This window comes from Molothrus aeneus, assembly GCF_037042795.1.
Source record: "Molothrus aeneus isolate 106 chromosome Z unlocalized genomic scaffold, BPBGC_Maene_1.0 scaffold_55, whole genome shotgun sequence".
Lineage (NCBI taxonomy): Eukaryota > Metazoa > Chordata > Aves > Passeriformes > Icteridae > Molothrus > Molothrus aeneus.
Window position 1 is genome coordinate 265,105 of NW_027098762.1, and position 15,798 is coordinate 280,902.

General features: G+C 44.2%; 1 protein-coding gene across 1 annotated transcript; it reads left to right on the forward strand.

The window, feature by feature from the left end:
- The first annotated feature begins 3,809 nt into the window (after nucleotides 1-3,809).
- On the forward strand, nucleotides 3,810-14,896 carry ALPK2 (alpha kinase 2). The gene is made up of 8 exons (XM_066569922.1): nucleotides 3,810-4,480; nucleotides 6,438-6,585; nucleotides 7,265-7,392; nucleotides 8,498-8,772; nucleotides 8,892-8,980; nucleotides 9,230-9,447; nucleotides 10,268-10,316; nucleotides 13,948-14,896. The coding sequence occupies exons 1-8, from the start codon at nucleotides 3,934-3,936 to the stop codon at nucleotides 14,180-14,182; spliced, it is 1,689 nt and encodes a 562-aa protein (XP_066426019.1). The 5' UTR covers nucleotides 3,810-3,933; the 3' UTR covers nucleotides 14,183-14,896.
- The last annotated feature ends 902 nt before the right edge of the window (nucleotides 14,897-15,798 follow it).

Below are 15,798 nucleotides of genomic sequence, written 5' to 3' on the forward strand. Positions count from 1 at the left end.
GTCTTGTGCAGCACCTGCTGTGCTGAGTGACTTCTCCTTCCATTAGGCAGTTAAAGTGGGAGCCTCCTCACTCCTTTCACGACCTCATGGCCTAGCCTCAGGTGAAATTCTTTATTTACCTGCTGCTTCAGAGCAACTTCATTAATAATAGGTCCAAGACGCCAAAGGTGCCAGCTGTGTGATGTTACATAGTGTACAGAGAGCCCAGGAGGCTTTTCTGGCTGTCATTGGGAATCTGGTTCTGTTAGCAGTCACCCAGCACCCTGTTCCTGTCAGTGTTCAGCCAGAGCCCTGTTCCTGTCAGAGTTCAGTGTTCAGCCAGAGCCCTGTTCCTGTCAGTGGTCAGCACCCTTGGGTCCCTGTCAGTGGTCAATGTTAGCACTCTTGGCACAAGGTGCTCCTGTCACTCCTGGGTTACAGAGCCATTATTCTCTTTTTTTCCATATCAGAACAGCCTGTTCACATAAAATCTGAGATCTTTGGTTTGACCTTGCCAAGACAGATTTCTGTCACTTTTAGATAATTTTGAATTTTGTTATCCAAAGGGGGGAGAAGCAGAACTGACACAGGTAATTGGGCATCTGGCTGAGATGAGAGCTCGGTGCTGCGAGGCAATGGTCCGGGCCTGAGCTGTGCCAGAGCGGCTGCAGCTCTGTGTCAGAGCAAGCAGGGGAGTCCTGAGTGGAGTCACTGCAGCTCATGACACCAGCCCTGCTCATTCAGTAGGATCTACCCTAGGAATGACAGTGAACATCCCATTTTGTTGCCCATGTCTTAAGTTGGCTCCAGTCTTTCCTGGAAGACACACCAAGAAAAAATCCCTTAGAAAATCTATACTGCTTTAGAGCATGGACTCCTGACAGCTGTGCATGGTCAGCCTGTTGCTCTGTGTTGTTGGCCTTTAAAATATTATAGTTCTTCACTTTCTGGCCTTTAAAATATTATAGTTCTTCCTCTTTTTCTTCCTTTGAGCAGGAATAGCAGGAGGCTGGCAGGATGTGCCTGTCACTCTTCAGGATAAAGCACAGCTCAGGTCTTTTGTTTCACCTGTCTAAAGCAGTTGAAATAACTACAGATATTGAGGTATTTCAGCTGCTCCAGGGCAGGTGTGCCATTTAAAAGAGAGTGTCATTTTAGGAAAGGGGAATTTGAGTGGTATTGCATGAAACAGGGAAGTGGTAAGATCCACTAAGGCAGATTGCTGGAGAACAATATAAAGTAAAAGCAGTCCCAAATCTAGTGGATTTGAGGGAGCTGAGATCCAGAGACAGTGGGTCTGTATTCTAGTCTGTATTCTGGGGATTGTTTGTTACACTCCATTTGTACAAACAGAGGGATATAAATATAACATGGGGACTTTGCTTGCAAAGGAAAATTACCTTGCAAAACTATTTCTGCTTAAAAAACAGTGAGAAACTGTGAGGTAGAATTGATTAGCTTCATTACAAATCCTTCTCTAAGGAGCAACACTTTCAGACTCAGACCCAGGAGGTTGATTTCAATCCATTATGTTGATAGTTACAAGTCAGAAATTTGACTATTGACAAATATATTAAAAAAAAAAAGTTAAAAAATGCAAGTCTTTAGGCCTGTGTCAAGCTGTAGTTCTAATTTTTAATTACGTTGCTCTATTTTCCTTCTTTGAAGAGTCAAGGTGCTAATCTTAAAAGCGTTACCCAGAATTGTGAGAACCTCTGTATGGAGCCCAGCACAGAAAAGGAAGGCATCCTCAGCGCTTGTGAGAGTGCAGGAACCAGCCAGCTCTCTGCTGAAAACACACTGCAAGTGAGGAATGCAGATTTACAGATCTCTTCTCTTCACTGTGCTCCTTGTGAAAAGAGAGAAGGTTGTCACCAACAGGTCTTCTCCGGACAAGATATTATTAGGAATGGCAAAATGTCAAAGAATAACATTTCTCCTTCTCGTCTATGGGATATGGACTCTCTTCCTGATAAACAGGAATGCTTGTGTGCTGTTCTCTCTTCTGCAAAGCTGTGTGATGAGCCAGGGGAGGGAGAGCAGAGGCCTGGGCTTGACATACATGAGAGCAGTAACCCAGATATTCTCTGCAGCGCATCAGCCGATGAGGCTGTGTCTGAAGCTAATCCCAAGTCAGTCCTGGAATCTGGAGAACCTGAGTGCAAAGGAGATGCTGATATATCTGCAGTGCATGACAAGCTGTGGAAACTTCTTCATGAAGATGACTCAGACTATCAAATCCCATTTGAAAACAGAGGCATCCCAAGTTTAGGTACGAGGCTGACAGATATCAAAGTCACAGAACTGAACTTTGTGCAGGAGACCTGTTCCAATCATCCTTTGCCAATGGATTTGATAGAAGAGCAGGGGCCCATCACAGAACCAGCTCATAACCCCAGAGCTGAGAAGGCTGACTGCAATGTTTCTGATATCCTCCTGCAGAGAGCTGCAGCATGCGAGAGTGCATCCATAGGACACATTTGTCTTGCACAAGTGGTAGGAACAGATGGTGTCTGTCTAAATTCTGGCACCGGGAATGAGAGGGAAACACCATCCATTTGTGTTTCAGCAAGCAGTGTCCTCCTAAGTACCCAGGAGTGCTTGGAGCCAAAGCCAATGGCCACGGGCAGGAATGGATCCACTGTGGCTTGGGAAGGGAAGCCTGCTGTTAATAGTGCTGCCCAAACATGTGAAGCAGATTCTCTTCAAGGGTTACAAAGTACTCAGAGTGGTAATTTAGCATGTCCCAAAGCTGACATACCAGATATGTCACATGGGACAGTTGGACAGTTCCTTCACACTGAATACAACACAGCCATGACAAATGAGTCTATACCTGGAGAAGGCTGTCATTTTACAGACTGCTATCCAGTGAGAGGAGAACGGACGTATTTCCCTGAAGAGGAAGATATTTTCCCCAGTGAAAATACCAGCCAGTTTACACATGCAGAACACTCTTCTGTTAACTCCATCCATAAAAGTTGTGTAGTGAATTTACAAGAAAAAGGAAATCATTCAGGCTTGAGTGCACCAAATTTCACTAATTCTGACGGCTACCATCTTTCAAAAAATAATGGCTGTCAGGATTTTCAAATTGTTTCTAATGCACAGAAATACAGTAATGTAATGCAATCGCCTAATTTAATTCAGATTCACAAAACCATAACACATAAGAATCTACCCCAAAATACAGACCAACTGACAGAAATAGCAAAACAAGAAGGGGCAGTCTCTCCCTCTTCTGGGGAGCCATTTTTAAGAGATTTTTATCTAGAAGTTCCCAGCTGTGAGCCATGTAAACCAGGAGGAGAACAGAGAGAGATTTGCATACCTGAGGAACACAGGGCTGAAGCTTCCTGTGACTCAGGAGTTAGTCAGGTTTCAGAGAGTCAGATTGCAGCTTCCCCTTGTAATACAGCAGAACAGCATTCATTTTCTGTAGACAGCACCTTCAGGTCTGATGAAGGGTTAAAAATAGATTCTTCAAAAAATCCCACCTATGCAGCTGGAAGTGTAACATCAGCCAGTGCCCCGCTGCCCAGGGAGGCTCCAAGTGAGCACCACAGCACAGCAAGTGGGGACGATGGAGGTGCCCGGGATTGGCTACATTCCCAACAGCTGCTTGGAAACAAAACCCTGCCCTTCCCCACATCTGTAAGCCACTCAGAGAGCCTTCCCAGTGGATCTGCAGTGGCGTGTCCTGCCACAAGAAATGAGGGAAAAACTGGATCCATACAAACTGGAGTCAAAGTAAACAGAAATTTAACTACATTGGAAATTTCCTGCAAGTCATTGAAGGGTCTGTTCCAGAGGGTCCCTGGAGAAACCAAAGGAGAAGCAGCCTTGTGTGAAAATGACCATGAGATTCCAAGAGCTATTGAAGATAACCCAGATGAAGCTGAAGCAAAGGCTCCTTTGCACACTTTGACTGGCTCCCAGGCTCCGAAACAGATTATGAATATTAACACAGAGCAGACTTGTCCTGACTTGATCCCTTCCAGCAAGATAGCCAAGGCTGAGAATTCAGTTAAGTCCACTGAGTATGATAAAATGGAGGAAGTCAGGACAGAAGAGAGTGTGGTAAGTGGTTTAGTTAATTTGCCACCAGTTGATTCAGGGAACAACCAGCGTTTTCAAGAACAACCACCCCGCAGAAGAACTCCATCATTCTCTTTGGCGTGGACCACGCTTGATCCATTCCCAGTCAACACAGAAAGTCAAAGAAATCAGGAAGGGTCAAAATCCTGCCAGATACCAGTGGCTGCAGAGCCTGAGCCCATCAAATGTAAAGAGGACACAACAAAGAGCGGGCATGTAGCTGCTGGAGCTAAGAAGAAATTACCACCAGCAACTCTGTCCAAAAAACCCAGGCTGGAGGAGAGGGGAAGTGTCAGCAAGGATACCAGCTGCGTTAAAAAGTCTGGCAAGAGCGAGGGAGGTGTGATTCATAAAGAGGATAGAAAAGAGCAAAGGAAACTCATTTTGAAAAAAGATAGCAAAGGTAAGAGAAAATTGATTTTCTTTTCTGTCCTTTGCCATCATTCTTGCTACAGTAGAAAATTAAGATTATTGAAAGGCACTGCAAGCCTCTTTCAGACTGACTCAGTCAGCTAAAGGTGTCCTGCCCTCATGGAGCTTTATTTCCAGATTTGTGCACTTAGTAATGAGTGCTGTGCCCATGCCACAGAGATAAACCCTTTTCCCAGCTGGCAAGTATATTCAATTCATGAGCTTTGTAGCCTATTTAAAATAATCACTGCCTCATTGGCCTCTTGGAGTAACTTTGCATGGAGGAACAGCATAATGGTGCCACATAACTACACACCACGTAGCAGCTGCAAGCCCACTACTTGTTCTCTTCCCACAGGGCTGTGTTCCCAGTTATGCTCCTGCATTGCAGCTCCCAGCTGCAATTCCCCCCTCTTGGCTACCAAAGGATTTATTACTAGCAAAGTATTATTGTTAGCAGTAGGGTACCACTGATAAACAATGTTTTGAGGTCCTGTGTGCTGACTTCTGACTGGTTCTGCATTTCTTTGCCCTGCTGCAAAAATGACACGGATGAAATGAGTAATATTAAACTGACAGAGGAAACATATAATGGAAAGGAGATCCAGGTTGCTGCCAGAGTTTCTAGAAGGTTGCTAACACTGTAGCAGGGTTGTGACTGCTGGGCGGATGAGGGATTCATTGTTTCTATGGGTAGTTTGCAAGGACCAAGGTCTTATTTTTACCTTCTGACATGACATTTCATGTTCACATCGTAAAATGATTTAATAGTTCAGAGCAAGACTGAACAGTGACTAAAGGTAAGCTACACATTTGTGGAGCTTTTCACACACTCTAATTACTGTGCGGTCTCATGAGACTTCTACTTTTTCTAATCACATTTTAAAAAACCCCAGACTTGTCTCTGTTCAAAGATGCATCCCTTTTCCAGATGTGTGGGAGGAGAGACACATTCCTTCAAAGCAGGGCAAGCAAACTGCAGTGACTGTGTAATGCCTGACCTGTTTCCATTGCTTGAGGCTGCACTTGCAAAATTTTTAAACATTCAGGCTGCATGTGAATGCAGTGAATTTTATTCACCTGTTTCTGCTCTGCCTCAGTCTTGACTGAAGTATGTCTGTGGTCTAGAGCACAGTTGTGGCCCTTTCCCTGGCATTATGGGAAGGCTGGTTTGGTTGCTGTGGAATATACTCAGTGTTCTTTTGCATTATTTCAGCTGCAGGAGAGAAGGCGGGCCAGGCCAGGAACCTGGAGCCATTAGTTCTATTTCCAGAGCTGTCAGGTCCTGTCTGTGTCACTTTAGCCCTGATACAGCGAGGTTCACATGCCCCAGGACTCAGGGACTGCTAGTCCAGTGGGGAGACCTGGACTGGATGGGGCCTGGAACTGGGAATGGGGAAAACCATGGCAGTGTGCCTGACCCTTTAAGTTGCGTGTTACTGGAGTAACACCAGTACACAGCAATCTGCAGGAATGGGATCCCCGAGGGGCACATGCCATGCTACCTTGTTTAGAGTGCAACAGCTCAGAATTAACACAGTTGGAAACGAAACATCTTGCATTTTACATCTCTTGCATCGAGCAGGGATGTGCCACTTGAGGCGGGGCTCTGTTGTGATCCCAAAACCTTTCTCTAAGTCCATGTCAATTCCTTTTCTTTCCAAGTCCCCTCCAGCCCCTTGCCCGCACCATGACCATGTGCAAAGACACTGGAGTGTTCTGTGAGGCCGTGAAAAGTCCTAGCAGAGGTCCAGGCTGGCAGGACCTTTTGGGACTTTTCCCCAGGCTGTGATCAGCCTAAAAAATTCTACTAGTTATTAGTATTGAGACACAAGAAGTCATAATTACTTACCGAGGATTTCAGCATTTGTGTTCTTAACGTGAAATGTTAAAATGCCAAAACAATGTAATTGTCTTCAAATCCTAAACTGTGGTTCTTCTGTTTCAAGCCCCCAGGCTGCTGAAGAAGATCCAAGCAGAGTTATTCCCTGACTGCTCTGGAAGTATTAAGCTGTGCTGTCAGTTTGGTGACCTTCATGGTGATTCCACCATCACATGGACTAAAGATTCCCAGGTACTGGCTCGGCTGCAGAGAAGGTAAGGGAATGCTTCTGAAGGACTGGGAGATTCGGGGTAACTGCTATTCATAGGAGGCAGATCTTCTCACAGTGCATTGAAACTGCTCACAGTTTGTGCTACATCACCTCTCAGCTTGTTCATAGCCAGTGTCATCAAGATTAAAAAAAAATATCAAAGAGGTTTGAACCTCATTTAACCTAGAGAAGGGTGGAAATAAAAACTTCTTAAGGGCATTAACAGCATCTACCCTTTCCATTTTAATGAAATTAGTTATTTTCCTTGTAATTCGGATATTTTCCTTGTAATTCTGTATTCTGATCTAAAAAACTCTTTAGAATGTTTCAAAAATACAAAATTAACATTATCCAGGAAAAAAAAAAGAAAGAAAATACATTTCCATCAAAATGCTCACTTCTGAGAAAATGAAAAATTTTGTAGGAAGGATTCTTCTTAGATGTTCTTTTAAGTGGAGAGAAAAAGTTGCATGAATTGCTTAAACTTTCTATTCTGATTCTTCTTGTTTTAACTCTTCTGATTTTGATTGTTGTATTGCAATATTAATTGCAGTATTAATACATGTCATTATCTGCTAAATAATTGTGCTGTGTCTTAACAAATAGTGCAGAGAGATCAAATTTATCAGTTTTTCCAGTGGAAACAGGTAAAATATGTGATAGCACAAAATGCTCTGTTGCAGTGCCCAGGATGACTCTCCCGTCTCTCTGGAAATAGCTGAAGCCAGTTACCAAGACCAGGGGATGTATTATTGCTGCTTGAATAACATGTATGGAAAGGTGACTGCTGAATTTCATCTGACTGCTGCAGGTAAGCCCCACTTTAGAGTTTTGATTAATAATAATGACAATGACAGTTTCCATTCAGAGTTTTTTACTACAAAATTCTTTTTTTTTAAATTTTGTTTCCTCCTAGTACTGGAACGTCTTTCAAGTTTTCTGAGTTATGAAGGTAAATATAAAGTGAAGTAGCATTGCATGGCATCATACAGAGACACACACATCCACACACTGGCAGCTCTTTGGCACAAACACATGGTTCTTGCAGGTCACCTGCTGTGTAACTGTATCCAGGAGCAAGGCGGGCATGGAGCTTTGGAATGCTTTCCCTGTGTGTTAACTGGTATTCAGTGACACCGGGCATGTGGCCTGTGCTGCAGCTAAAGATAGTGCCTTGCCAGTGGGGTTGTCATTCCTGAACAGCCTGCAGAGATCCAGACCTTCAGTTGGCATGATGACTTTTCTTTCTTTTCCTTGAAGAATTAAAATTAAGCATTTATTTTGTTGTGCAAAATAAAGACAGGACTTTTCATGTAGCAGCACTGTATAACTTTTAATCAGAGAATTTTAGGTGGAATTAAGGAGTGTTCTAATTCTGGCCTTATCTGTGCAGTGTTTCCTTTGTGCTTTGAAGAGAAGCAATAGTGTACAGAGGCTAAACCAGAGGTAACTGCAAGGGACAGCTGGAAGGAATTCTTTGTTGTGTAGTTCAGTTCTCCTATTTATCCTCTTTACTGATGGTCCTTGAAATGTTATTATTAGAGACACTTGAAGTGCAGTTAGGATGTTTTAGTTTCTCTCAGTGCTTAACTTTTTTCCCCCTTGTGAGTTTTTTTGCATTTGGATTCCAATGATCATTTAAAGGGGTGAAGTCCAGAGTCTTCCTTGATTTCATCTGTAACAGATTTGCTCGCTGCACTCTGGCTTCTCTCCTTATGATCCTGAGCTGCCACCTTTCTCCATGCTGGCTTTAGATACAGGCAAGCAGCTGCCTCTCAGGAGCTGCTTGGGGTCCCAGCCCTTAGGAACACAATTTGTGCTTCCACTGAGCATTTTTTCCTCCTCTCTGGAGAGATGCATCTGCTGTCCCATGCCCACCCCTCCACGTGCCTGCAGAGATTCCTGTTCTTTTTTAGGTGTGGAAGAAATCGAATTCATGCAGCTGATGTTCAGAGAAGACCCCCTCAGCTCCAGCTACTTTGGTGGGACACTGCATGGAGCAATAATGACAGAGGGGCTGCACTTCGGCGAGGGGATGCACCGCAGAGCCTTCCGCAGCCGCGTGCTGCAGGGGCTGGCGCCCGCCTTCGCCCCCGGCCACCCCTGCGTGCTGAAGGTGCACAGCGCCCTCACCTACGGCACCAAGAGCAGGGACGAGCTGCTGCAGAAGAACTACAGCCTGGCACTGCAGGTGAGCTGCCTTGGCCTCTGTCATCCAGACTTGTGGGCCAAAGCTGCCCTCAGATTCAGACAGATGATCTGTTGAATGTTTTGAGCAATATTCGCATAGGCATGTCTGTTGTAATACAGGAATGCTATGTCCAAAATACTGCGAGAGAGTATGCAAAGTTATATGCAGCTGAAGCTGAACCCTTGGAAGGCTTTGGAGAAGTACCAGAGTGAGTATAAATATATATTTTATATACATATATGCTTATGTATACCACCCTGTGCCATGGCAACCCACTGATTGCTAGGACTAAAGAGGAAAGAGGAAACCTGGGACCAGTGTTACAGCTCTTCCAGCTTGGTTTAGAGTTGGTAGCTGTTCATTCACTCTCTGAGATCACTGGCCACTTTTGTCTGTTTCTTATCCTTTTACTGAAAGAATTCTCAGGATTTTATTAGTTTCTATCCCTTGATTTCAGAATCATTCAGATTTTTCTTATTCATCGCCCTGCTAATAACATCCCCTATGCCACAGTGGAGGAGGAGCTGGTTGGGGAGTTTGTGAAATACTCTGTCAAGGATGGCAAGGAAGTGAATTTCCTGAGAAGAGACTCAGAGGCTGGCCAGAAGTGTTGCACCTTTCAGCACTGGGTGTATGAGAAGACCAATGGGAACTTGCTTGTCACTGACCTGCAAGGTGAGTTGTCTGAGTAGGGGCAATTTTTATCAAGCTTGTGTTCTTGTAAGAGGGCAGTTTGGAAAAGGAAACTAAATCTTACACTCTTAATGGAGGAGTTGTTCTTTTGCATGTACCTTAGTGAATCTGGGCACTCAGTATGAGCCAAATCCGCCTTTTTCTCTCACTACCCAGAGATTAATGAAATAGCTGCTGAGCGAAAGACTTCAGGTGTTAATGACACCCTAGTCCTTCCCCTTTCTTTGCTTGTATTTGAATACTCACCAACAATCGCTCAGCAGTGGAATGCTCCACATTTGGGTTCTGGCTAGTTTTGAAGAAATATGTTCCTTCAAAAAGAATAGTGAAGAAACACCCTCATGTTTGCTAAGCTCCCATGGGTGTGACTCCTCTTCAGTCCTGCAATATATTTGGAACAGGGGAAGAAAAACAGAAAAAGCTGGAATCTTAGGAAACATCCTATATTCTTTTACATGTGAAGGCAGAAAAAATAGCAAAAAGGCATCTAAACAAGATCCCTGAAGTAATTTAAAGGAAGGAGAAAGAACAAAATCCTAGCACAGGAAACAAGCTGTGCTGTTGATCACCCTGACAACTGTAAAATAGTGGCATGAGCCTGACTTCTAGAAACTGCTGGTGACACAGAGAGCATCCTCTTCTTGACTGGGGTGCTTTAAAATGCTTTGAAAAAAAAGTGACAAATAATTAAAGTGAAAAATGTGACTCACTCAATAAATAATATTTAACGCCTCCATATGTGAATATTGTCCTAGAAATTCCAGTATAAGCTAAGCTCTGTGTTTTCCTTGCTGTCTTGCAGGTGTAGGGATGAAGTTAACGGATGTTGGCATAGCAACCCTGGCCAAAGGGTGAGTGAACGCGATTTCTCAGCAGCATGCTTGTGCTTTACTCCTCTGTCTCTTCACAGTTAAATGTGGATGGGGGAGGGTGCACTGGAAATTCATTCTTGCTTTAACTTTAGAAGAAAACAGTCCTTATCTAAGTGTTTTAACTTCTTCGTATTCATATTTATGGAAAACCCGCCTGTAAAGGTGTAAAGGAAACACTTTTATTTTGTTATGAAAGAATTGGGCTACCCTGTAGATTGAGCTTTGTTTTTCCTGCATGCCTCCCTTGAAACGGGCTTGTCCAAAGGGCATTTCACAAGTGACACGAAGGGTTCTGATGACAGCAGGTAAGGCTCCTGGTGGTCCATCAGCTGGAGGAAGGTAGGGCTGAACACACGAGGCCAGCACTGGCTGCAGTCCAGCGTAAAAGGCGCCCCGGAATCACTCCCGCAGCCAGCAAAAGTGCCAGAACTTTGGGATATGTATTTGTGACACAAGCTTTTATAAAGACTCTTCTCAGTGGGATGCTGTGTTTTGGCCACTTCCCTGATAAACAAGGACAATTGTGAAGGGATTTGATGGTATCTCTCCCCTTTCTCTCTCAAAAACAGCAGTTCTGAGCCTTAACAAAAGATTATTCAGGGCATTGCTAGAGCCTATTTTCTAGTGGTGTTGCAAAGGCTTCAGCTCTTTTGGGGAAACTTAAGTGTATGTGTAAAGATGTAGACCTGTAATATTCTAACTTTAGTCCACTTCTCTTAAGTTAATTAAGGCTTCTAGTTGTAACACAGGCCAGCAGAGCTGTGGATAGGAGTAGGCAGTGGCTGCTGGACAGGGAAAGGGGATGGGGGTAAGTGCTTTAATTTCATATTCTCCTTTGAGAATCTGGCAGGAGAAAGAAGATCTGATCATGTGTTCAGCCTTTGTTCTAAGGACCTTGTTGGTATACCTGGGATACAAGAAGAAACCTCACAATATCATCTAAATTATTAGAGTGTTATTAATATTATATTATATAACAACATTATTAAAAATGTGACTCTAGAATATTCTGGGAGAATCTTGAACATTTTCAGGCTGGCATCCATTCAATTAGACTGATTTACTGATTTACTCTTGCAGCTGTAGATCCAAAGTAAAAGCAGTTGAAATGAACATACATCATCCTGTTACAAACCAAAAGAGTAATAAATGTTTTATTTAGGCAACACCGTTCTCAGGAATCAGAAGATTTATAAAAATGCTTCAGTGAATGTTGTCCAGCTCACTGTGGGAAGTGATTCCTATAAAAACACACATTGTGTTGGGGAGGATGAAGTGAGCACACAATGCAAGCTGTAGTAAGGATCACCTCAGGCATATAGAAAGGAAAACAATTTCTCTAAATGAACAACCTCCTGAAAATGTTGAGTATAATTTTGTTTGTTATTTAGCTAATGGTATCCCTGCAAGATGACAGATTTTTCCTGGTCCTGTATTTTGTTTGCATGCTCCTTTTCTGGAAAGAAGATCTCTGTATTAATGTCTGCAGTTGGATTTTTAATTCTGTGAACATGGGTGGGGAAAATCAACTCAGTGCCCAGAACTCCTGTGTGTTGCTGGGTCTTGCTGCTTTGGGTGTGTTCAGCCGAGCTGCTGAACACACCCAACCTGGTCCCATGAAGGGGGAACACATGGTTCTACTGAGCCAGAAATGCAGAGTGGGACTGGTGTGTCTTGCACCGTGCTGGCAGAGAGGACATAGAACATATCTCTTCTGTACTCCAAAACAGAGTCCACGATGTGTGGAGGAAGGAATTTTGATCTATTGTCCTCGCTCTGTGTGTTTTGCCAGGGAACTGAAAAGCAGAGGAGCCCAAAGCAGTGGTGTGGTGAATGTGCTGCAGGAGCTGCACTGCAGTTCTGTCAGGAGAGGGCGAAGTGGATCTAGGAACGCGAGGGAAGCATTTTTAATGCGGCCACAGTGCTGCTCCTGAGCCTTAAAATCAGCTGCTCTGTAGCCTCTCTGGCGAATGGAAACAAAAATGTCACAGCACGGTGCCTGGCTCTGTGCACGCAGTGTGCATTAGGGCCCAGAGATTTACCCAGGAATAGTGCACAGAAAGGAGGGAATCAGGAGCACAGTAACCCATGGTCATGGTCATTAACTGGAGTGCTGGTTGCCAAGTCTGGATCTGAAACTCTGCCTGGTTCCAGGGCACTGACAAGTTTAGATTTACTCCACATGGTAACAAGAGGCATTGGGGAGTTTAAGCCTGAGGGCAAATCCAACATTTCCCCTTCAGATTTGAGGAAGATTTAGTTTGGTTTGGTGCTGGATAGAAGAAATTCTCTTGATGAGAGCAGGTTTGTTTGCCTGTGGAATTCCTGTTCTGTGGGTGTGTCTGGTGCATCCACCAACACAACACATATCTGTGAGCTCTTGAGAGCAGCTCAGTGAAGTCTGAAGTCTCTGATTTCTCCAAGGCAGCAAGAAAACCATTGATGACCCTGCTGGACTCCAGGATACAGTCTTGGGGTAACAATGACATGGCTCTTCAACCTGCTTTGGTTAAACAAACACAGAGAGGAGAGGAGGGGAAAATCCCTTCAAGGTTCACCTGCTGTTCAGGGCCAGCTGAGTGGGGTCTCCAGAGCAGGGTCTGTCTGTCAGCAGGAGCCTGACTTCTCAGAGCAGCAGTATTCTCTCTAGCACTGTGTAGTCTGCCTGAGGAAGGATGTTCTCTGGATGCTGGGAATGAGCATCCTCTGTTCATTTAAGAACCAAATCTTATTTGGTTGGCTTTGTGCAGTCACAACTCACAGTTCACCTCTGAGGACACTGGATGTCCAGCAAGCCAAGAGAACAGGGTAAAACAGGCTCTGATTAAGGTTAAAAAAGGAGAGGAGCCCCCTGGCCTTTCTTTTTCCTTCTCCATCCTGAGAATTTAACCAAAAAGCCTCCTTTGAAGAGCAGGTGCACCTTTTAAAATAAGCTGATGCAGCTTAAAAAGCAGGCCCTGGGAGGACTGTCAGCATCCAGAGCAGGGTGAGGAGAAGAGGGATACATGTGCCCTGTTCTTCTCATGGTGGGAGGTACAGTGGGGGGTGGATGAAACTGCCTTCCTCAGGAACATTCCTTCATCTTCCCTGAGGGGCTTGGCTCCTTGAGATCCTGTAGGCAGCCAGGGGAAGGGGAGCAGCATAGCCTGGAAATGATGTGCATGTTTAAATGGAAACAGCTTCTAGTTCTGAAACTCCTTGTACAGCAACCTTGTTTCTTCATGGTGGCCACCAGAGCTGTTCATAGAGAATGATGTAGCATGGATTTCCTGTGTGTGTGTGTTACTGAGAAAGGTAGCCAGCAGACAATTTTATTCCCAACTTAATGCCATGAAAGACAGTGCCAGGACCCAGCCCAGAGAGCTTTGCTTCTAATGCTTTTCCCTCTTGTGTCACCATTTGTTATCCGGTTCCTCTCACCTCCCAATGACCCAGTCTGAGTTTCTTTGGCAGTTGATGCTTCTCAAGCCAGCATGGGTAAAAGAGACTTGCTTATTGCTTTCAAGTTGCTTATGAGTCAGCAGTCATGCTCTGCCTCCCTGTGCTGAAAATGAATCTTGAATTCCCATTTGGTTTGTTGGTTTTTTTTGTTTTCCCTTTGTTACTACAGATACAAGGGGTTTAAAGGCAACTGCTCCTTTTCCTTCATTGAGCAGTTCAGAGCCCTTCACCAGTGCAATGAGTACTGTGAGATGCTGGGGCTGAAATCTCTCCGAACCACTCATCAAAAACAGAGGAAAGCAACACCCACTAAAAGCAAAAATCTGCCAAACTCATCAACAGTAAAGAAAATGGTGCCCAAGAAGGCAAGAGAACCTAGAGACTTCATTTCTTCAGAGCACTGAGTCTCACTATCCCACTTATGAAACTACTCTTGAGGACATGGAGCAGTGATATGCACCAGTGACCTGAGGGGATAACTTTAGTCTTTTGCCTTTTGACATTGTTTTGGAATCATCCTGATGCTGATGCCAGCAACCAAGGAAGAAGCTGATCCTCTGCTCTTGGTGCCTGAGATTTAACACTGGACAAGGTTTTGGAAACAAATTAAGCCATCTCCTGGATTTCCTTACAGACTTCTGTAGACTGGTGTTGGAGAAGAACATCTCGGTGTCTACATCCATGGCCCTGTGGTTCAGCTGCTATGGAAACATCAATATATTTAAGATGCCAAGTACAAGGTTTGCACAGTATTGCATATGCATATGCATGCTGGGTTATTTAGAACTAGAAGTCAGGAAAGGTGAAATTTGGAACACACTGATGAATATTAAAGTTACCACTTCCATTGCAAATCAGAGCATAACAAATCTTGGACTGTTCAGTGGGATTGAGGCTTCTCAGTGCACTGCTGGTACCTGGCTTTTGGAAGTTCCTACAGATGATGCCTATTCTTTACAATAGCGTTCAGAAGAATTTCTGTGAGGACATTGTGACTGTTTCCAAAACAGGAGGTTTAGAGCATAAGGCAAGGGGCTTGAGCATGGTGGGACGGGAACAAAGCTGAAATCATTGGATAAATGGTGTTTCAAGTTAGAGGCAATAGATTTTTATCAGAATTTTGGGAAGTGTTCTGTTTGAAAAATGCCATGAGCATCTCAGCCAATTAATATTCCAAATGTATTTTGTAGTTTGGTCCCAAAGTCAGAGATGGAGTTTCATTCTATTGGCTAATTGCCTTCAGCTTTATTGTCCTGGTCAGTTCAATGAAAATCACAAGCTGACCTCTCAGAGGGAAACACAGCCCTATTAATGCCAAGGAAATCCACATTCCTAATGATGACAGAATAGTGATGATTCCTTAAGATGTCTGGTGTGCTTTACAGTTGGGATCTGGAAGTGCATGTGTGAGAATATGGATTTCTCCCATATTCTGGTGCTTTTGCCTCTAAAAGAAGGAGCGGAGTCATCCTCCTGTGCATGTACCGCGGTTATTTATTCCTCAACACGGTGGGAAGATGGACTGCAAGAGGTCCCAAACCTTCCTGACCCGATGCCTTGTCTGCCAGGAACTATTTAGTGTGATAATGGCGTTTGATAGACTGGACACAAACACCATTGTCACACTCCACAGCTCTGGGAGCAGGTCCTTAGCCTGGGGAAGGAGTGTTGGAGGCACACTGCAGATTTCAGCAGAGGGGGTTTCAAAGACCTGCAAAACAGACACAAGACCAGGTTTGTGCATATTTAGATGTGGCACAACAGGGCCCTCACAAGGAGGCAGGACACAGGATCCTGAATTGGTTCGAGGTGAATATTGTGTGTCTGCTAGCTGTGAGAATGTAAAAGCTAAGTGGCTTTGAGTGCCCTTACAGACAAGGGAGATGGACAGCACCTGAGAAAGTAATCTGTACTATTCTAGAGGCAAATTCCTGAGGAGAGGGATGAGTCATTTCTGCAAGGGCCTGTGTCTTCCTCTAAGTGGTGGAGTCAGCCCAGAATCAGCATCAGACTTTTATAG